Source organism: Chiloscyllium plagiosum, chromosome 4 (assembly GCF_004010195.1).
Source record: "Chiloscyllium plagiosum isolate BGI_BamShark_2017 chromosome 4, ASM401019v2, whole genome shotgun sequence".
In the NCBI taxonomy this organism is placed as follows: Eukaryota; Metazoa; Chordata; class Chondrichthyes; order Orectolobiformes; family Hemiscylliidae; genus Chiloscyllium; species Chiloscyllium plagiosum.
The window spans coordinates 113,504,503-113,525,936 of record NC_057713.1 but is presented as its reverse complement, the minus strand read 5'-3'; the positions used below and the strand labels follow the sequence as shown (position 1 = coordinate 113,525,936).

General features: G+C 40.4%; 1 protein-coding gene across 1 annotated transcript in view; it reads right to left on the bottom strand.

Annotated features, from left to right (window-relative positions):
- Window positions 1–21,434, bottom strand: part of eif3hb (eukaryotic translation initiation factor 3, subunit H, b) — a 113,289-nt gene that overhangs the window by 90,336 nt on the left and 1,519 nt on the right. The window contains exon 2 of the mRNA XM_043688999.1: window positions 15,101–15,257. Within this exon, the coding sequence (XP_043544934.1) occupies window positions 15,101–15,257 (157 nt within the window). The remainder of the gene's footprint in view (window positions 1–15,100; window positions 15,258–21,434) is intronic.

Here is a 21,434-nt window from a genome sequence, read left to right as displayed (position 1 = left end):
GAAAATGTGACCATCATATAACTGATCTGAAATATCAACAGTTGATCAATGAAACAGATCCAAATAAATTAAAAATTCACACACACACCAGGTTATAGTCCAACAGGTTTATTTGGAAGCACTAGCTTTCAGAGCGCTGCTCCTTCATCAGGTGGTCGTGGAGGATAAGATTGTAAGAGACAGAATTTGTAGCAAAAATTTACAGTGTAATGTAACTGAAATTAGATATGGAGAAAGACTTGGATTGTTTATTAAGCCTCTCATTTTTTGGAATGACCATGTTAACTTCAATCTGAATAAAGGTCACAATCTCTTTCTCTCTCCACAGATGCTCCCAGACGTAAATTATTCTGTGAAGTTATGGATCAGGCATCACTAGATGCATAGAAAAAAATCTTGGCTTCAGGTTGGCTACTAAGCCATAAGGTTAACTTCAAATAAGCCCATTACTAAATATGCCTCCAGCTATGTAACTATCTTGAAATCCGTCCAATTATTTTTGAAAGCCAATAATATTTGGCATTGTAAAGGTAGGGGATATTACTTTTTATTTGACAATAGCAGTTGTTATGGATAAGCAGCTAGTGCTTCCATGTCATGAATGCAGAATGAAATGCACAGCAAATGGTATTTCCCCTCATAACTCCAGATTGAATGTTAAATGAATAATAGTACCAACATTCAGTGAGTTGCCTGTGGCATTTTCATGGCCAAGTTCAATGTGTAGAAATTGGACAAGATGCTCTCATTCCTCACAGTGTGAAGCTGATAGTGACCCAAACAAAATCTCAGCATTTATTCTTTCCTTTATGTTTCTCTATGTTGGGAGTTAATTTCCTTTTTGTGTTTCTTCTGTGTATTTCTGATTTTCATCATCACCCCATAGGATTTATCACACCGTTCTCTTCTGCTCTTCCTCCAAATCTGTTCTTCTGTATTTGTTCATCTTTTTAATATCCTGCTCAACCTCCATGTTATTCTATTTCATTGTGTGCCTTTCTATATTTACTGTTTTACCTTCTTATTCTCACATTTGAGCATTTCAGGAGGATGGGAAGGAGAACTGGTTGAAAGGAGGATTAGGAACAAGGAAGGGGTCCAACTAACATATTAATCTATCTTTCTAGTCACAGGAGCCACGTGCAGTAGCAAAGGAAAGATTTAAACTGGTCCACAGGCTCTAGGTTGCAAGTAAGGCTGCATCCAACAAATAGTTGGGGCCAGGTTTTGGGTTATTCAGAAATCAGCACTTGACGGAAGACAAAATAAACACTGCTTAGATTTCACTTTCCCAGTGAGCAAATGTCCAATTTTGACCGAAGTTAACATTTACAATTGCCTGAAATTTAAAAAAAGTCTAGCATTAATTTTACAGTATATAGTGCCCTCCTGTGGTTCTCTCTTAATACAACAGCAATATAAACATGCATTCAAGTAACCTCTTCCTACTTCGCATCACACTAACATTTTTATAAATTCCTATTCACCAACACATCTTTTCTCCACAATATCAATGCAATAGCAGCACAATAATATCAATTTAAGAGATGAAGGCTGCCCTTAAGGTAATTTTAAAGATCCAGTGTGAACAGATAAAGTCAGCGAATGGACAAATAGACAAACTGGACAAATGAGTGAATAGGTAGGGCAGGGTAGCAAGCTGGGTTTGATGAGAAGTGGGGAAGATGAAGTCATATGGTTGGGGTCACAGGCAAGTCAGGTTTCGTGGAAGTGGTGTGATAAGGGGTAAGGGGGTTAATTCGGGATTACGAGACAATCACTGCCGAGACACTCATGAAGGCCCTACATTAACATTGAGGGCAATCTGCTCAGAAATCTAACTGAAGCAACCATTATGTAACCACAAGAGCAGGTCACAGACTCAGAATTCTGGAATGAGTAACTCACTTTGTAATTTCACAAAATCTGACCACCATCTAAAAGGCACAAATCAGGTGTATAATGAAATACTATCCTCTTGTTTGAATGAGTGCAACTCCAACAGCATTGAACAAGCTTAACACAATCCAACTCAAAGCAACTGACTTTATATGATAATTTACTACCTTACCACCATTGGAAGAATAACATCATATTCAAGATGCACTGCAACAACTCACCAAGACTCCTTTGACAGCACTTGCTAACCCGGTGACCTATAACACCAATAATGAAAGGCCAACAGATGTACATTCACCTCCAAGTCACTTACAATCTTTGACTTGGAACCGTATTGCCATTCCTTCACTGTCACTGGGTCACAATCCTGGAACTCCCTTCCAACAGCACTAAACGGATGCCTATACATTAAAGGACTGCAGTGGTTCAAGAGCTCACTCACCACAACCTTAAAGGCAATTAGGAACAGGAATTAAACAAAGTCAGAATCATACAGCATGGAAACAGACCCTTCGGTCCAAGCAATCCATGGTGACCAACTTAACACTGTAATTTGCCCACATCCCTCTAAACCTTCCTCCGGCAGGTCATTCCACGTGCGAATCACCCTTAGTGAAAAAGTTGCCCTTCAGGTCCCTTTTTAATCTTGCTCTTCTTATTTTAAAAATATGCCCCCAAGTTTTGAACTAAAGAAAAGACTTTTGATATCCATCTTATCTAAGCCCTTCATAATTTTATAAACCTCTAAGGTCACCCCTCAACCTCTTATGCTCCAATGAAAGAAGTCCCAGCCTATAACATCCACATCCATCGAACAATGTAAAAAAAGGTCCATCAATAACAAACAGGTGCTTTGGAGACTGATCCACTTAATGGATTAATACCTGGGATGGGTAGACTGACTTATAAGTAAAAATTGGACAGGCTTGGCTTGCACCCACTGATATTTAGAAGAATAAGAAACAACTTGATTGAAATGTATAAAATCCTGAGTGGTTGTGGCAGGATAGATGTGGAAAGGATGAGGTTGTTTTCCCTTATAGAAGAATATGGAATAGGATCACTGTAAAAATTAGGAGTCACTCATTTCAAACAGTGGTGAGGGCTTTTGTTTTCTTTCAGAAGATCATGATTAGGAAATCTCTCCCTGTAAAGGTGATAAAAGCTGTCCACGAATACTTTGAAGTCTGAACGAGGGCGCACAGTGGCTCAGTGCCACAAAGCACCAGGGACCAAAGATCAATTCCACCCTCGGACGACTGTCTGCGTGGAGTGTGCACATTCTCCACATGTCAGCATAGCTTCCCTCCCGCAGACCAAAAATGTGCAGGTTAGGGAGATTGGTCATGCTAAATTGCCCCATAGTGCCCAGGAATGTGCAGGCTAGGTGGATTAGCGTTAAGAAATGCAGGGTTACAGAGATAGAATGGAGGGAGGATCCAGGTGGGTTGCTCTTAGAGGGTCAGTGTGAATGGCCTGCTTCCGCCCGTAGGGATTCTATGATTCTATGAAGTAAAGAGGTTCTTGTTAAATAAGGCACCGAAAGGTATCAAAGGTAGCTGGAAAAGTGGATTTGAGTTTGCAATCAGAACAGTCATTAAATGGGGGAGCATGCTCAAGGGCTGAGTGGCCTACTCTTACTATTATCTGTGGAATTTGTATATGTTTAACAATTCAGTTTGTAACATCAAGGCCTGGTACATTCTTCACACTAACATTAAAACAAAAGATCCATTCTGGTTCAATGGATTTATTTAAAAGGTAATGCCTACAGCAGCATCAGGCATACCAGGGAATGAGGAATACATTACTTATAATGGTGAAAAAGAAATAATGTTGACTCAATTTATTCGAGTCCGTTGAAGAAGTAACATGCTTAATGGATAAAGGGATGCCACATGCATTATATTTGGATTTCCAGAAGACATGTGACAACATACCATATAAAAGCACATTATGCAAAATAGGAGCTCACAATGTAAGGGTTAACATAGAAAGAAGATTGGTTGAATCGCAGAAAACAGAGTATGCCTGCAGAGGTCTTATCCTGATTGGCAGTAAGTAGCAAGAGTCCCACAAAGGTCTGTGCTGGGCCATAGCATTTTATAAGTTACATCAAAATTGGTGGTCATTTATGCACACTGATAACATGCTTTCCAGTTTGTCAGTGCATTATTAGAAGGACATGGAAGTTTAGCAAGGGGTCAAAAATCTGGCAGATGTTGCTTACTTTGGCAGGAAGAATAAAAAAAGCAGAAGATTGCTTAAACAGAGAATGTTTACAGAATTCTGAAGTGTAGAAGATTATGGTGCATGAATCACAAAAGGTCAATAAGCAGGTAGTGCAAGTTACTAAAGGTACTGACAAAATGCTAGCATTTATTAAGATAGGAATTGAAATAGGTAATGAAGCAGAACCTCTTTTATAAGACTTGAGTGAAACCACATCTCAAATAAAAGGTGTGCAGTTTTAGTCTCCTTATTCAACAAAGGATGTAAACTTACTGCAGGCCGTTTAGAGGAGATTTACTAAATTGATGGACAGCCTTTTGAAGAAAGGTTGATTAGACTGACCTTGTTTCTACTGGAATTGAGAAAAGGGAGAGGTGACTTGAAGTATACAAGTCTAACCAAATGGTGGTCTTGACAATGTGGTCATAGAAAGAATGTTTCTTTTTGGTGGGTCGATCCAGAAGTTAATTTTTTTCTGACCCTTTTACGTCAAAGATGAAGAGAATCCCTTTTGTTCAGAGGGTTATGTGACTTTGCAGCACTCTGCCAAAGGTGGTGATGGGAACAGGCCATTGAATGTTTTTAATGCAGAGGTACTTTTATTCCCTTGTCTACAAGAATCTAATGTCACTGAGGATAAACGGGAATGTGGAATTTGAAATACAAATAAATCAGCAAATATCTAATTGAATGACAGAGCAGGGTCAAAGTACCAATAGACCTACTCCTACTCCATAATCCCAACAAAACAGAATATATAATAACTTTGACATGTGATTCTGCATCAGGGGTTTTCAACCCTTTTGGTTCTGAAAGCATCATAGTATAAAGGTTCCATGCAATACCCTACAAAATACTATATCTGCCTAAAAATAAGTTACACAATTTACAAAGATACACAGAAAATATGACTAACAGAAGACCCTTCGAACCTGCTCAAGACAATCCATGGATAATCATTCATTCAGTACCCTATTCCCACATTTTCCCCCTCCCCCTTGATTCCCTAAACCCTAGAAACTACATCTAACTCCTTTCTAATAATATAATTACTTATGCTTAATATGAAACATGTCGCTGGTGCAAAGTACCAAATCTGTCAAGGTGGAGGCTGGTACAATTGCAACATTTAAGAGGCATTTGGATGGGTATATGAATAGGAAGGGTTTGGAGGGATATGGGCCGGGTGCTGGCAGGTGGGACTAGATTGGGTTGGGATATCTGGTCGATATGGACTGGTTGGACCAAAATGTCTGTTTCCATGCTGTACATCTCTATGACTATGTGGAGGTAGCTTTGACAAGTACATAGAGTCATACATTCAGGATTCATCCAGGCTCATATCAATAACTTAAACTGAACAGTTGGCTCACACTAACCAGAAGCGTAAGGCAACAGTGAGAGAGAATTGCAATAAGTCAAACATCATAATAGAGGAACATGGATCTCAACAGTTAAAACTGCAATAGAGGCATCAGAAGTGTAGATTTAATATTGAACTTTGTAAATGAATCACATAAGAAAGGAAATAAGAGCAGAAGGTGGCCATCTGGCCCGTCGAGCCTGTTCGACCATTCAGGAAGATCATGGTTGATCTCTTCATGGACTCAGCTCCACTTACCCGTCCGCTCACCATCACCTTTAATTTTTTTTTAGGTTCAAAAATGTATCTTTATCTTAAAAACATTCAAGGTAACCTCAACTGCTTTACTGAGCAGGGAATTCCACAGATTCATGACCCTTTGGGTGAAGAAGTCCCTCCACAACTCACTCCTAAATCTGCTACCCTTAATTTAGAGGTTATGCCCCCTAGTTCTAGCTCCACTTGCCAGTGGAAGCAACCTCCTTGTTTCTGTCTTATCTATTCCCTTCATAGGTTTATGTTTCTATAAGATGCCCCCCCCCGCCCCCAAATTCATCTAAATTGAGTATAGTTCCAGTTGACACAATCTCTCCTCATAAGCCAAACCTCTCAACCCCAGAATCAACCTAGCGAACATCCTCTGCAACCCTACCAGTGACAGGACATCCTTTCGCAAGTAAGGAGATCAAAACTGTATTCACTACTCTAGGTGTGGCCTCACCAGTACCAGCTGCAACATAACCTCCCTATTTTTAAACTGCATCCATCTAGCAGTCAAAGACAATATTCCATTTGCCTTATTATCTGCTGCACCTGTAAACCAACTTTGTGAGATTCATGCAGAAGGAAACCCAGATTCCTCTGCACAGCAGCAGAATCACTGGCTTGTGACAGAGGTAGGGTTGTCACAGTGCTGACTGTGATGTCAACAATCGGCAGAAGCTGAGCCAACCTGGGGCTGGACTTTCGATGCTGGGATAAAGCCACTTGAAAGAAGGCCTCTTCCTTCAAATCTACTCACGTTCCCTCCTGCCTTATTCGATACAATTTCACTGCAGCATTTTACTTCAGAAATTCAGGCCATCCCGGTGGCTTTATGTAGAGATAGACATGAACAGTAATGCTGTGGGAGTACCCATTACTTCCGGGTTTCTCTTTAAATATTTTCCATATCAGGAGAGTGAGATTACATCAATGTTCCATTATGACCTCTCATCTGTATCCCAGAAGGCACAATCTCAGCATCTTCCAAAATTACCATCACCAAAACAACTGCAACAGTTTATGTCAAAAGGTTCACCACCAGGGTGGTAAAAACAATGACTGCAGATGCTGGAAACCAGATTCTGGATTAGTAGTGCTGGAAAAGCACAGCAGTTCAGGCAGCATCCGAGGAGCAGTAAAATCGACGTTTCGGACAAAAGCCCTTCATCAGGAATACAGGCAAAGTGCCTGAAGGGTGGAGAGATATAAATAAGAGAAGTCTCCTCTCATTTATCTCTCCACCCTTCAGGCGCTCTGGCTGTATTCCTGATGAAGGGCTTTTGCCCGAAACGTCGATTTTACTGCTCCTCGGATGCTGCCTAAACTGCTGTGCTTTTCCAGCACCACTAATCCAGAAAGGTTCACCATCAGCCTCTCTATGCAACTACAATAATTGTTGAAATGACAACATAGTCTATATCCCAGGAACAAAAGAAAATAATAATAAATCATGACACTTAATAAATTCCTAATGCTCTTGGTAGTCTATACACTGCTTAATTTGGACCCTTATGCAAAGCCTTCAATGTACTCAACAGCACAAAACTGTTTCATAAACATAAAATTGTATCAAGGCTAATCTAAATATTTCCCTCTGTTGTTGCATAAATGCTTCACAGTATTTTGCTTACTGAGCCATATTTCAATTTCATAAAATATTCAGAGGAACCAATTTGTCTGTTGAAAAGTAATCCTGAGTCTGTACAGGTTGGCTGGCATGCATCAGAAAAGTGACCAGGCATTTTAAATTTTTCTTATTAAAACCAGCAAATGGTCATGCACAAGTGATTTTACATAACTTGTGAATAAAACTGTAGTCATTTTAGTTTAAAGTTTTAGTCAAGGAACACTGCATAGCTTTAACAAAAACAAAGTCAATACAATGTGACCAGTGGTTGTAACAGCTCTCAAATAAATACATTCTTATGCACAGCTGATCTTTTTTCCACAATGTTACTAAAACATAATTCATTCTTGTTTCTTATAATATCTAGATAACTTTAAGCTTCCATGTAATAGTTGAGAGAGGTTGAACAGGACAAAATTGTGAAAATGTAGTCTGTGAATTTACTGAAAAAATAAAAAGTTGGCTAAACTTAAAATAATCGAGGAGAAAGTGAGGACTGCAGATGTTGGAGATCAGAGCTGAAAATGTGTTTCTGGAAAAGCGCAGGTCAGGCAGCATCCAAGGAACAGGAGAATCAACGTTTCGGGTATAAGCCCTTCTTCAGGAATGAGGAAAGTGTGTCCAGCAGGCTAAGATAAAAGGTAGGGAGGAGGGACTTGAGGGAGGGGCGTTGGAAATGCAATAGGTGGAAGGAGGTCAAGGTGAGGGTGATAGGCCGGAGTGGGGTGGGGGCGGAGAGGTCAGGAAGAAGATTGCAGGTTAGGAAGGCGGTGCGGAGTTCGAGGGATTTGACTGAGACAAGGTGGGGGGAGGGGAAATGAGGAAACTGGAGAAATCTGAGTTCATCCCTTGTGGTTGGAGGGTTCCTAGGCAGAAGATGAGGCGCTCTTCCTCCAACTGTCGTGTTGCTATGGTCTGGCGATGGAGGAGCCCAAGGACCTGCATGTCATTGGTGGAGTGGGACGTTTCAGAGAACACCTCTGGGACACCTGGACCAACCAACCCAACCACCCCAACCACCCCGTGGCTCAACACTTCAACTCCTCCTCCCACTCCACCAAGGACATGCAGGTCCTTGGACTCCTCCATCGCCAGACCATAGCAACACGACGGTTGGAGGAAGAGTGCCTCATCTTCCGCCTAGGAACCCTCCAACCACTTGCTTAGTAGTTCTACAGTGAAGACTGAAAAGTTTCAAGCTCAAGTATTTTAGGGAAAGTGAATTTCTAATGGCAAAATCAGTGATAATGACTTTCAGAATAAAATTCATCTTTGATTTAAAAAGTAAAAACTAATTTAATATAATTTCTGCAAACTTAGCTCAGTCCCTTAATCCCCTCTGTATTTTTTCAATCTTGTTACTGATTTCTGCATATGATTTAAATCTAATTAATATTTCCTTCTTTCTAAGTCTGAGCTCTGATTCAATTTCAAGAGTCTCACTCATACCAGGTCTGTTCATATGTGACAAATACCCTATAGAGAGTACAGCAGGTGAGAAATTTGCAGAAATATCCACTGACATGTACAAAATCTACGCAAGTGACAAAGAAGTGAACTGGAAAAGCTGTTCCTTTATCAGAGCAAAATCAGGGCCAATATACTATTATTCCAAGAAGAAAAAGCGCTGTTGCACCTGGTTGTGATTTGAGAGAAGTACAGTCACCTAAAATTGGAGAAAATGTCTCAGATATTAAGGAAGCAGATCAAGAAAATTGCGGACAGACCAAAATATGATACATCAAAACCAACGAGTCCACAAATAAAAAGATGATGACATCAAACCTAAAACAAGAAGCACTTACATAACAGACAATAAGTGCAAAGACAAATATAAATAAGTTATTAAAATAGAAATTGAAAATGTTGAGTGAGTATAAAGAGATTAATCAACAAAGGTCTGAAACATGTTCAACAAGCACGAGTAATAGTACAGCAGTATAGTGCAGATGTATACAATAGGTCACTTGTACTTATGAAAATACAGTGAGATATGTACAAGTTGCCATAATACAGTGCCATTTTAATGTCAGAAACTAAAATAAAAATTGAGACAAAGTTAAGTTCATCATTTGTTTCCTCCATTTATGAAATGGCTACAGGACACGCCAAAGCCCTCCATGGCCACCAAAGCAAGGATTTCCAGGGTCGACCCATAAAACTGCCAGTGCCAAAACCAAAAACATTGCATCAATGCCTTGCCAACGAGGGACAGATCCGATCCAAGTCACCGATGCTGAAGCCATCGCTATTTCAGTCACCACCCGATGCGCCACATCTGTAGCCACGAGTGAAACTGCCACAGCGCTGTCAGGAGGAACAGACCGCACCAAATCACTGACAATGAAACATTCAATAAAGCTGCAGCCACCATGGCCACAAGGAACGGTCATCTGGTCCACCACGCTGTGAGACCGTAGCTGGCCCTCGCAACCGCCTTCTTCCAGCATAGTCACAGAGAAGAAGAAAAGGTGAACTTTGATACAAAAGAGAAATGACGAAGCCAAAAAAAAACAAAGAAGAATGCAGCCAATTGGCTGAGCAGGAGAGCATGGACACAGCAGCCTGAATGCTTCTTATCTTGCAACCGCCACCATCTTGACTAATGTGACATCAGTCAGTGTCTCCAAAAAAAATTAAAGTCGTACAATTGTAGGACAGTGAGGGATTGGCTGAGCTCTGGACTTTATACAAGTGCTAGAAACACGTGCGTTTCCACTCGTGGAAAAGAGGTAATTCAATGCTTTAGGTTGAGGCTTTTAGAAAGGTGAACAAGTACAGCAAACATTTTATTAACTGGCACCTATAAGACCAGGAATGTACCAGTTAATCAAATATTCCAGTTGATCAAAAGGTCCACACAATCAATGTAAAAATACACACTAAATAATAGAAACATAATGCATGGAGTATACAAATAATTGTTATACTTTATTTTTGTATAAATCACTTGAATAAGAATGCAACTTTGCCTTAAGTAAACTTATCAGCAGAGCTTTCTAACTCACACCCTCAAAATGACTATTCAGGCATCACAGAGATCATAATAATACATTAGAACCCCTGTATCTGTGGATTTGGTTTCGGGAGTTTCAGTTATCCAAAGTTTACCGCAGCCTGAAACTATTACATGGAACATTCCAGAAATAATTCCAGGGGGCTGCCAAGGATGTAAGTTTCCCATTTAAATGATAGGGTTAGCTACTATCTACCGCTTTGGGCATCCACGATAGGTCTTGGAACGTAACGTATCACCCACAGATAGGGGGGGACACCTGTAAAATAAACTTTTCGCATTTGAGGTATCTAATTTTTGCCAGTTTATCAACAGTGTCATTTCATAAGGTATCGGTTAAAACAAAGTTCGTTGTATTTTAATAAAATTGGAAAAAATATGAAATGCAAGAAAGAATGAGTGTATTGATTTTTACACGTAAAAAACGGAATGAAAATAAGTGTTAAGAAGTAAGTGTTTAATGTTGTAATTTTTCAAAATTCACAAAAGATCACTTCCAAATGCTATATCCTTTTAAATAAAAAAATTTGGAACATTTGCAATTCTAGAATATTAATTCTCCAAAACAATTTAGTCCTAGATGCATTAAACTAATTGTATAATTTCATTTCCACCATATATGATACTTTAATATTTAAAGTGCACCATTTAAAACAGTACTAGAATCTAAAATATTATTGTATCTGTGTAACAATGTGCAACAATAACCAAAGAAATAAGATGCCACTCCAGTTCAAAAATTACGTCACGCACAATGAATAGGAAATTTCTGTTGCAAACACTCCAGTACAGGAAACTGCTTAAGCCACTTTTGGAATATTGCGTGCAGTTCTGGTCACCTTCCTATCAGAAAGATATTGTGAAACTTGAAATGGTTCAGAAAAGAGGTTTATAAAATCATGAAGGACATAGATAGGATAAACAGACAAAGTTGTTTCCCTGGGGTGGGGTAAGTCCAGAACTACAGGACATAGGCTTATGGTGAGAGGGGAAAGATATAAAAGAGACCTACGGGGCAACCTTTTCACGCAGAGGATGGTACGTGTATGGAATGAGCTGCCAGAGGAAGTGGTGAAGGCAGGTACAATTGCAGCATTTAAAAGGCATCTGGATGGGAATACGATAGGAACGGTTCAAAGGGATATGGGTCAAGTGCTGGCAAATTGGACAAGATTAGATTATGATAATCAAACATTACATGTGCACGAGTTAAAATGGCAGTTTGGCATGTACATAATGAACATATGAACATATAAACATACAGAAACATACATGGAGAAGGAGTAGGTCATTTGGCCCCTCAAGCACATTCTGCTGATCTGATTGTGATCTCTAGAATCATAAAGACGTACAGCACGGAAACAGACTCTTCCGTCCAACTCTTCCATGCCGACCAAATATCCCAAAGACATCGAGTCCCACTTGCTAGCACACGGTCCACATCCCTCCAAACCTTTCTTATTCAAATACCACCCATTTTAAATGCTGCAATTGTACAAGCCTCCATGACTTCCTCCAGCAGGTCATTGCATACACATACCATCCTCTGCATGAATAGTTGCCCCTTAGGGCAACTCAACCTATGCCCTCCAGTTCTGGACTCCCCAGAGAAAAGACCTTGTCTATTAACTCTCTCCATGCCACTCCTGATTTTATAAACCTCTATAAGGTCACCCCTCAGCCTCCGACGCTTCAGGGAAAACTGCCCCAGCCTATTCAGCCTCTCCCTATAGCTCAAATCCTCCAACCCTGGCAACATCCTTGTCAATCTTTTCTGAACCCTTTCAAGTTTCACAACATCTTTCCAATAGGAAGGAGACCAGAAATGCATGCAACATTCCAAAAGCGGCCGATACAATGTCCTGTACAGTCGCAACATGACCTCCCAACTCCTGTACTCAATACTCTGACCAATAAACAAAAGCAAACCAAACGCCTTCTTCACTATCCTATCTATCTGAAACTCCACATTCAAGGAGCTATGAACCGACACTCCAAGGTCTCTTTGTTCAGCAACACTCCCTAGGACCTTACCATTAAGTGTATAAGTCCTGCTAAGATTTGCTTTCCCGAAATTCAGCAACTCGCATTTATCTAAATTAAACTCCATCTGCCACTTCTCAGCCGATTGACCCATCTGATCAAGATCCTGTTGTAATTTGAGGTAACCTTCTTCGCTGTCCACTAGACCTCCAATTTTGGTGTCATCTGCAAACATACTAACTATACCTCTTATGTTCACATCCAAATCATTTACACAAATGACGAAAAGTAGTGGACCCAGCACCGATATATGTGGCACTCCACTGATCACAGGCCTCCAATCTGAAAAACAACCCTCCATCACCACCCTCTGTCTTCAACCTTCGAGCCAGTTTATCTTCAAACATAACAATTTCTCAGTCCACGCAAAGTTCAAGTGCCATACATTCCATGAAGAACCAAAGATTTTTTTTAAATTCACTTACAGGATGAGAGTGTCGCTACCTAGCCCAACATTTATTGTCCAACCCTAATTGCCCAGAGGACAGTTGAAAGTCAACCACATTACTTTTGGTCTGGAGTCACATGCAGGCTAGAGCAGGTAAGAATGGCAGTTTCCTTTCCTAAAAACCCATCAGTGAACCAGATGGGTTTTTCCAACAATTCACTATGGATTCATGGTCATCACTGGACTCTTAATCCAGACTATTTTAAAAAGTTGAATTCAAATCCACCATCTACTGCGGCAGGATTCAAACCCAGGTGCCAAAACATGTCCTGGGTCTCTGGATTAACAGCTGAAAAATGTGTTGCTGGAAATTCGCAGCAGGTCAGGCAGCATCCAAAGAGCAGGAGAATCGACGTTTCGTGCATAAGAAGGGCTGCCTGACCTGCTGCGCTTTTCCAGCAACGCAGTTTTCAGCTCTGATCTCCAGCATCTGCAGTCCTCACTTTCTCCTCTGGATTAACAGTCTGGTGATAATACCACTAGGCCATTGCCTCCCTTCCTAGTGAAAACATAATTCACAATCATTTGAGCTAAAATCCAATTTTACAATTTGTGCAAAAATCACAATGTCAACTTCACTTGGAGAAATTCCTAATCAGCGAATGCCTTTACTAAATTATTTCTAAATGAAATATTAAAATGACTATTCCAGTATTATACACTGAAGAGTTAATATATAGTTTCAATTTTTAGCTTAAATCGTATGCTAAGCATACTGCTGCTCACTAGCTTCATGGCTTCCATGGCCTGCAAATAGATCACTGGTTTCAATAGTAGCACATATACCTTAAAGTCAAACAGTTGCAAGTTCAAGCTCTATTTGTGCCCAAACTTATGCCAAGATTTCAGTCAAACATTACTGGGTTTGTGTCCTGTCGCAGTGCCAGCTTTTGAATGAAACATTAAACTAAGCTGGTCTGTTCAGATGCTTGTAAAAATGTTTTAAGAATTTCTAGTGTCCTGGCCAACATTTATTCCTCATCCATAACCACAAAAAAGTGTTTATTTGGCTATTTATTCCACTGCTGTAAGAACATAATGTTACAAAATGCCTTCTGGCCCTGACATAACTGACTATAAATGTAATTCTTTCGTTCTTACAATTTTTAGAAAATACTGAATGGTATTGATTTGAAGATGAAATTTCTTTGAAATCATCACAATGTAACATATCACTTAATACCTACTCCTACCCAAAAGGTTAGGGACGCCACTCCTAAGGGTCCATTGAGTATCCCTACAGCGTGTGCCTGAAGGCACATTAACATGTCTCAAAAAGATTTGCAGTTCATTTTCTCTTTTCTCCGTGACAAGTCTTCTGACACTACAGATTAAATCAACAGTTGTTTATGCACTGAGCCACAGGTAAAATCTTGTTACGCGATTGTGATATATGACTTAGGTGCTCCATTTTTTTGTGGGGCAGTAACAGAAATCAAAGAGTATAAGCTACTTAACTGCGCCCTGTAAACTTTGCTACTTATTCTCAAACTTTCACACTGTTAAACAAAACAGTATGACATAATAATGCACCTGAACCATGCAAATTTATCACTGTTAATTTTGATTTCACACAAATGCCTCACAGATGGGTGCACGGACGGGCTTTTTAAAATACTATTTCAAACTAAACACGTTGACACCAAATGATTCTCAATTGCTGAAAAGTTTGTGATGAAGATTCAATTAAGCATATTGCAGCACTAATTAGTTAGCAATTAGCAACTAGCAGCCTAAATCAATTAACTAGTCCACTACCAAGGAGGACATAGGCATAGTAATTTCAATTGCAATTGTGGTTCCAATCACAGTGGATTGTTGGAGGTACAAAATGAATTTATCATACTGATGAAATTAATGTAAAATAAATTCCAGTACTCATATCACCTTCATCGCACTGAGTATTCAGGGTACCATCTTTTTCTCCCATGTGGATGATGTACACGTGTGGCATGTTTTAGTGGGATAGAAAACTAATTAACTTACCAGCAAATTCAAAGTGAGAGGAATGATTTTAATTAATATTAATTACTCAAAGGCTGACTTTCAAATGAAAATTGCTGACTAGCTTTTAGTTTCCATGTAGCAATCTGCCAATGGCAGCCATTACACAACTGAACATGATGACTGTCATCAGGTGATACAAGCATAAAATTCAGACAATAAAGTGCAATATATTAGTACTCAGAAACGTTTCTCAAAACATACCTTCATCAAAGTCAGCATCCTCTTCTGTATGTTGGGGGAAGGGGAAACAATTGGTAATTTCGAGGCGATCATCTACCACAAGTCCCAATAAAACCCCTTGGACCACTTCATTGCCTTGACCCTCCTCCTGGAAATGTTTGATGATCTTCAACACAACCTAAAGTTGGAACATGGCGATATACCTGTGAAAACTCCAAACATACTCAATCTAATGTAAATGTACATATATTAATGCAAATAACAGAATACAATTAAGAAAGAAAGGCATGAAATAAGATGGGCTATTTAAAAAGAAGTTGGTTGCTGTTTGATCAAGAGTAAATGAAGATAGTGCAATTATGTCTATGGGAGTGTGCCTGTCTGCCTGTGCTCAACACACATTCAGATTACTTAAATTTTTATACCTTTCCAATAATTGCACTTCTCTTTTGTTTGCAGCTTGGGCTGTCAATTTTCAGAGAAAACCAGAAGTTAAAGGATTCCTTCTCAGGTTACCATGTCGGAGAGATGGATGACCAAAGGGCAGGGATGGAGGGGAGGTGGAAGGCAGAAAGACAGAGGACGGAGATCAAGGAGCTTGGTGCAGATGGACCCAGAAGCCCCGGAGACAGACAGCAGGGAGGGGGAATCAGAAAGAGATGGATGGTGTGAGTGAGGGAAATGAACAGACGACCTGTATTTCTATATATGGACCTGGCAATTCTTCGAATATGTGCTGCAGGGAAGAAATAGTCAATAGCTGAAGTCAAGGTTTTCCTTCTAGGAGTGAATGCTTTATTTCCATTTGAATAGCTAAATTATACCGAGTTGATAGGCTCTGGAATACTAGTCTAGTGACAACATTACACCATTTACTGTGTGCAATTCTGGTCTCCTTCCCGTCACAGGGATGCTGTGAAACTTGAAAGGATTCATAAAAGATTTACAAGGATGTCGTCAGGGTTGGAGAATTTGAGCTATCCGGAGAGGTTGAATAGGCTGGGTTGCTTTCCCTGGAGCGTCGAGACTGAGGGGTGACTTTATAGAGGTTTATAAAATCATGAGGGGCATGCATAGGATAAATAGACAAAGTCGTTTCTCTGGGGTGGGGGTGTCCAGAACTAGAGGGCATAGGATTAGGGTGAAGTGGGGGGGGGGAAAAGATATAAAAGGGACCTAAGGGGCAACTTTTTCACACAGGGGGTGGTGCGTGTATGGAATGAGCTGCCAGACGAAATGGTGGAGGCTGGTGTAATTGCAGCATTTAAAAGGCGTCTGGATGTGTATATGAATAGGAAGGCTTTAGAGAGATATGGACCAAGTGCTGGCAAATGGGACTAGAGTAGGTTAGGATATCTGGTCAGCATGGACGAGTTGGACTGAAGGGTCTGTTTCCATGCTGTATACCTCTATGACTCTATTGTTCCAATGCCTCCCCCTAAAAGGAAAGGAAGCAACTTAGTTTGAGTTAAATACAGGATTTTGCTCATTTGCCAACATTTCAGATCAAAATGCTGCTTGTCAGCATTATCATTGAGACCAAAATACCACAGAACAGCTATTTATAAGTCAGGATGGACAAGCGATGCTTGCATCTACTGGATTTTTAAGAGAGTTAAGAGGTGACTTTATTGGAACAGAAGATTGGAGGGATGGGAGAATCCAGAAATCGGGACTAAGTGTTCAAAAAATCAGAGGTGGTTCATTTAAAACAGAAATTAAGCGAATTTTATTTGGAGGATTGTAAATCTTTGGAGGTTCTTTCTTGAAAAAGTGGTGAAGCAGAGTCATCCAATAGTTTTAAAGCCAGAGATAGACAGATTCCTGTTAAGAAAAGGTCAGGGGTGGGGAAGGGGCAGGAGAAGATTGTGAGGGTGATCAGGAATGCAGACTTGAGGTTCAAATCATATCAGCCATGATCTTATTGAATGGACAGCAGGGTCAAAGGACTGAAGGGCCTCCTCCTGCTCCTAATTCATATGTTTCTGTGATGCAGATGCAAAAACATCTTAACCGAATGCTTAGTGTCAACTCCAGCTTTTCAAACTAATACTCTCTCTCTCATATTTAGCATGGGAAGAATTTACCACAGAACTTAACAAGAATTTCAGTGCATTTTGAACAGAATACTGACCCTGTATTTAACATTTTTAGTACGCTGTAAAAGCTTATTAATATTATATGCAGTGTGCATTATAGATTTTGCAATGCGCACTTGACTTCAATACCTACAAAACATGCACAAAATGGTCCTTTTCCAATTTTATTATGAATATGGCAAGCATTCACACATTTTTAGACATGCTGCAGAATGTATCTATATCATTGTATGGAAATCTCTACTCAGTCAATAATTTAATTACTCATTTTATAGCCAAACAGAGAAGCATCCGAGTAACTAATTTGGCACCCTACTAAAATGAATGCCAAGGGTTACCCTGATGTGTAGGAGTAATCAATTACACTAATAGCAAAAAATGTACTACAAAGAACAATGTATTATGTAGCACATCATGGCTAGATGAAATAGCATCAGCTTAAGTTGATAAAAATTATAATAGGTCAAGGACTACTGGTTGAAGCTACTGGAAGTCTTGCAAACCAAACTCGGCAATCACACAATTACATGCTTTCTTGCTCAGGACGACTGATTTACGTATCTGCAGCTTCTCAGAAAACTTAAAATGGAGTTAAGCATAGAAGGCAACTGGAGGCTAATGCTGAGCAACTGTTAAAAGTACAAAATAGGAGTAGTTGTCTATTTGGCCCTTTGCACCGGTTCCATTATTCAACATGATTGTCCAACTCAGTACTCTGTTCCCACTTTCTCCCAATGCCACTTGATGTCTAACCCAAAGAACTCAATCTAACCCCTTCTTGAAAACATTCAAGGTTTTGGACTCAACTGTTTTGTGTGGCAGAGATTTCCACAGGCTCATGGCTCTCTGGGTGAAGAAATTTCTCCCATCTTTGTCCTAAATAGCTTACGCCATAACCTGTGGACTGTGACCTCTAGTTCTGGACTCAGTCATCAGGAACATATCTCCTGTATTTACCTTGTCCTGTTAGAATGTTAAAGGTTTCAGTGAAATCCTTCCTCATCCTTTTAAAACTTCACTGAATATATAGCCCTAAACAATCCAGTCAAATGTCAGTCGTGCCATCTCACGAATCAATCTGGTAACAACTGTTGGCACCTCTCCATGGCCAGAACATCCTAAGAACAAAACTACACAGTATTCTAGATGTGGTCTTCTAAGGCCTTGAACATTTGCAGCAAACATCCCTGCTCACATATTCAAATCCTCTTGCTGTGATGGCCAATGTACCATTTGCTGGAGCAAATTACTGCAAATGCTGGAATCTATAGTGAAGACAAAAACTGCTGGAGATCACATCTGGTCAGGCAGCGTCCATGGTGAGAAAGCAAACTAATGTTTCGAGTCCAGATGACACTTCACCTGAGTTACCATTTGCTTTCTCCAATTCTGCTGCACCTGATGCTTTATTTCAGCAACTGGTGTTCAAGGAGACCCAAGTCTCGCGAAACCTCCCTCCTTCCCCAATCTATCATCATTCAGATAATTTGTCTTTTTTTTTCTACCAAAGTGGATAAACGTCTCAGTTATCCACATTATATTTCATCTGTCATGCATATGCATACGCATTTAATTTGTCCAAATCGGAATGAAACATCTCTGCATCCTTCTCACAGTTCACCTTCTCACCCACCTTTGTCATCTACAAACTTGGAAATATAACATCTCGCTCCTTCATCTTAATCATTTCGGAGATTGTGAAGATGATAATGTTGAACATAGAGTCATAGAATCATAGAGATGTACAGCATGGAAACAGACCCTTCGGTCCAATCCGATCATGCCGACCAAATATGCCAACCCAATCTAGTCCCACCTGCCCCTTCCTATTCAGATACCCATCCAAATGCCTCTTAAATGTTGCAATTGTACCAGCCTCCACCACATCCTCTGGCAGCTCATTCTATACACGTACCACCCTCTGTGTGAAAACATTGCCCCTTAGGTCTCTTTTATATCTTTTCCCTCTCACGCTAAACCTATGCCCTCTAGTTCTGGACTCGCCAATCCCAGGGAAAAGACCTTGTCTATTTACCCTATCCATGCCACTCAATTTTGTGAACCTCTATAAGGTCACCCCTCAGCCTCCGATGCTCCAGGGAAAACAGCCTCAGCCTCTCCCTATCACCCTTTAGCTCAAATCCTCCAAACCTGGCAACATCCTTGTAAATCTTTTCTGAACCCTTTCAAGTTTCACAACATCTTTCCGATAGGAAGGAGACCAGAACTGCACGCAATATTCCAACAGTGGCCTAACCAATGTCTTGTATAGCCTCAACATGACCTCCCAACTCCTGTACTCAATACTCTGATCAATAAAAGAAAGCATACCAAATGCCTTCTTCACTATCCTATCTACCTGCGACTCCACATTCAAGGAGCTATGAACCTACACTCCAAGGTCTCTTTGTTCAGCAACACTCCCTAGGACCTTACCATTAAGTGTATAAATGCTGCTAAGATTTGCTTTCCCAAAATGCAGCACCTCGCATTTATCTGAATTAAACTCCATCTGCCACTTCTCAGCCCATTGGCCCATCTGAACAAGATCCTGTTGTAATCGGAGGTCTCCCTCTTCGCTGTCCACTACACCTCCAATTTTGGTGTCATCTGCAAACTTACTAACTGTACCTCTTATGTTCCCATCCAAATCATTTACGTAAATGACAAAAAGTAGAGGACCCAGCACCAATCCTTGTGGCACTCCACTGGTCACAGGCCTCCAGTCTGAAAAACAACCCTCCATCACCACTCTCTGTCTTCTACCTTTGAGCCAGTTCTGTATCCAAATGGCTAGTTCTCCCTGTATTCCGTGAGATCTAACCTTGCTAAACAGTCTCCCATGAGAAACCTTGTCGAACACCTCACTGAAGTCCATATTAATCACATCTACCACTCTGCCCTCATCAATCCTCTTTATTAGTTCTTCAAAACACTCAATCAAGTTTGTGAGACATTATTTTCCCCGCACAAAGCCATGTTGACTATCCCTAATCAGTCCTTGCCTTTCCAAATACATGTACGTCCTGTCCCCAGGATTCTCTCCAACAACTTGCCCGCCACCAACGTCAGGCTCACTGATCTACAGTCCCCTGGCTTGTCCTTACCACCCTTCTTAAACAGTGGCACCACGTTAGCCAACCTCCACTCTTCCGGCACCTCACCTGTGACTCGATCATACTTATACCTCAGCAAGAGGCCCAGCAATTGAAAAAAGGCAAATTTTGACGGTATTAGGCAAGAACTTTCGAAAGCTGATTGGGGGCAGATGTCAACAGGTAAAGGGATCGCTAGAAAATGGGAAGCCTTCAGGTGTGAGCTAACGAGATTCCAGAGAAAGTATATTCCTGTTAGAGTGAAAGGAAAGGCTGGTAGATATAGGGCATACTGGATGACTAAAGAAATTGAAGGAAATAAAGAGGGCAAAAAGGGGACATGAGACAGCTTTGGCAAATTGAATTAGGGAGAATCCAAAGGGTTTTTACAAATACATTAAGGACAAACGGGTAACTAGGGAGAGAATAGGGACCCTCAAAGATCAGCAAGGCAGCCTTTGTGTGGAGCTACAGAAAATGGGGGAAGATACTAAATGAGTATTTTGCATCAGTATTTACTGAAGAAAAAGATATGGAAGATATAGACTGTAGGGAAATAGATGGTGACACCTTGCAAAACGTCCATATTAGGAGGAAGTGCTGGATGTCTTGGAACGCATAAAGGTGGATAAACCCCCAGGACCTGATCAGGTGTACCCTCGAGCTCTGTAGGAAACAAAGAGCCTCAACAACCATAATGGATGTTTTACTAGACTGAAGGTGCTATATACATGTAATTTGCTGTCATCTAAGAACAAGTTACTTCTAACAATCACACTGAGGAACAATTTCACATAGGGAAAATAAATATCATTTATATTATTACAAATACATTGTGAATGTTAAGCATTAAAAGGAGGAAGACTAGAAATTGGTGAATTCTCATTTGTATCTTTCAATTCTACAACCTGAATTATCCACTTGATATGGGCAACACAAATTCATACTTCATTAATATGGTTCATGTGAAACCAAATTACGAGTGATATTTCAAAAGATCTCAGGCCTCTGATTTACAACTGCCACTGGGGTAGTGTGCTGGAAATCATGCCTCACTATTCCCTGAGTCACCACAAAAGGTGAAAACTTTACTAAATGATCCAAACACTAACCTATAACTGGGGGGGTGGGGGAGGGTGGGGGAGGGGAGTGGGAGGGGAG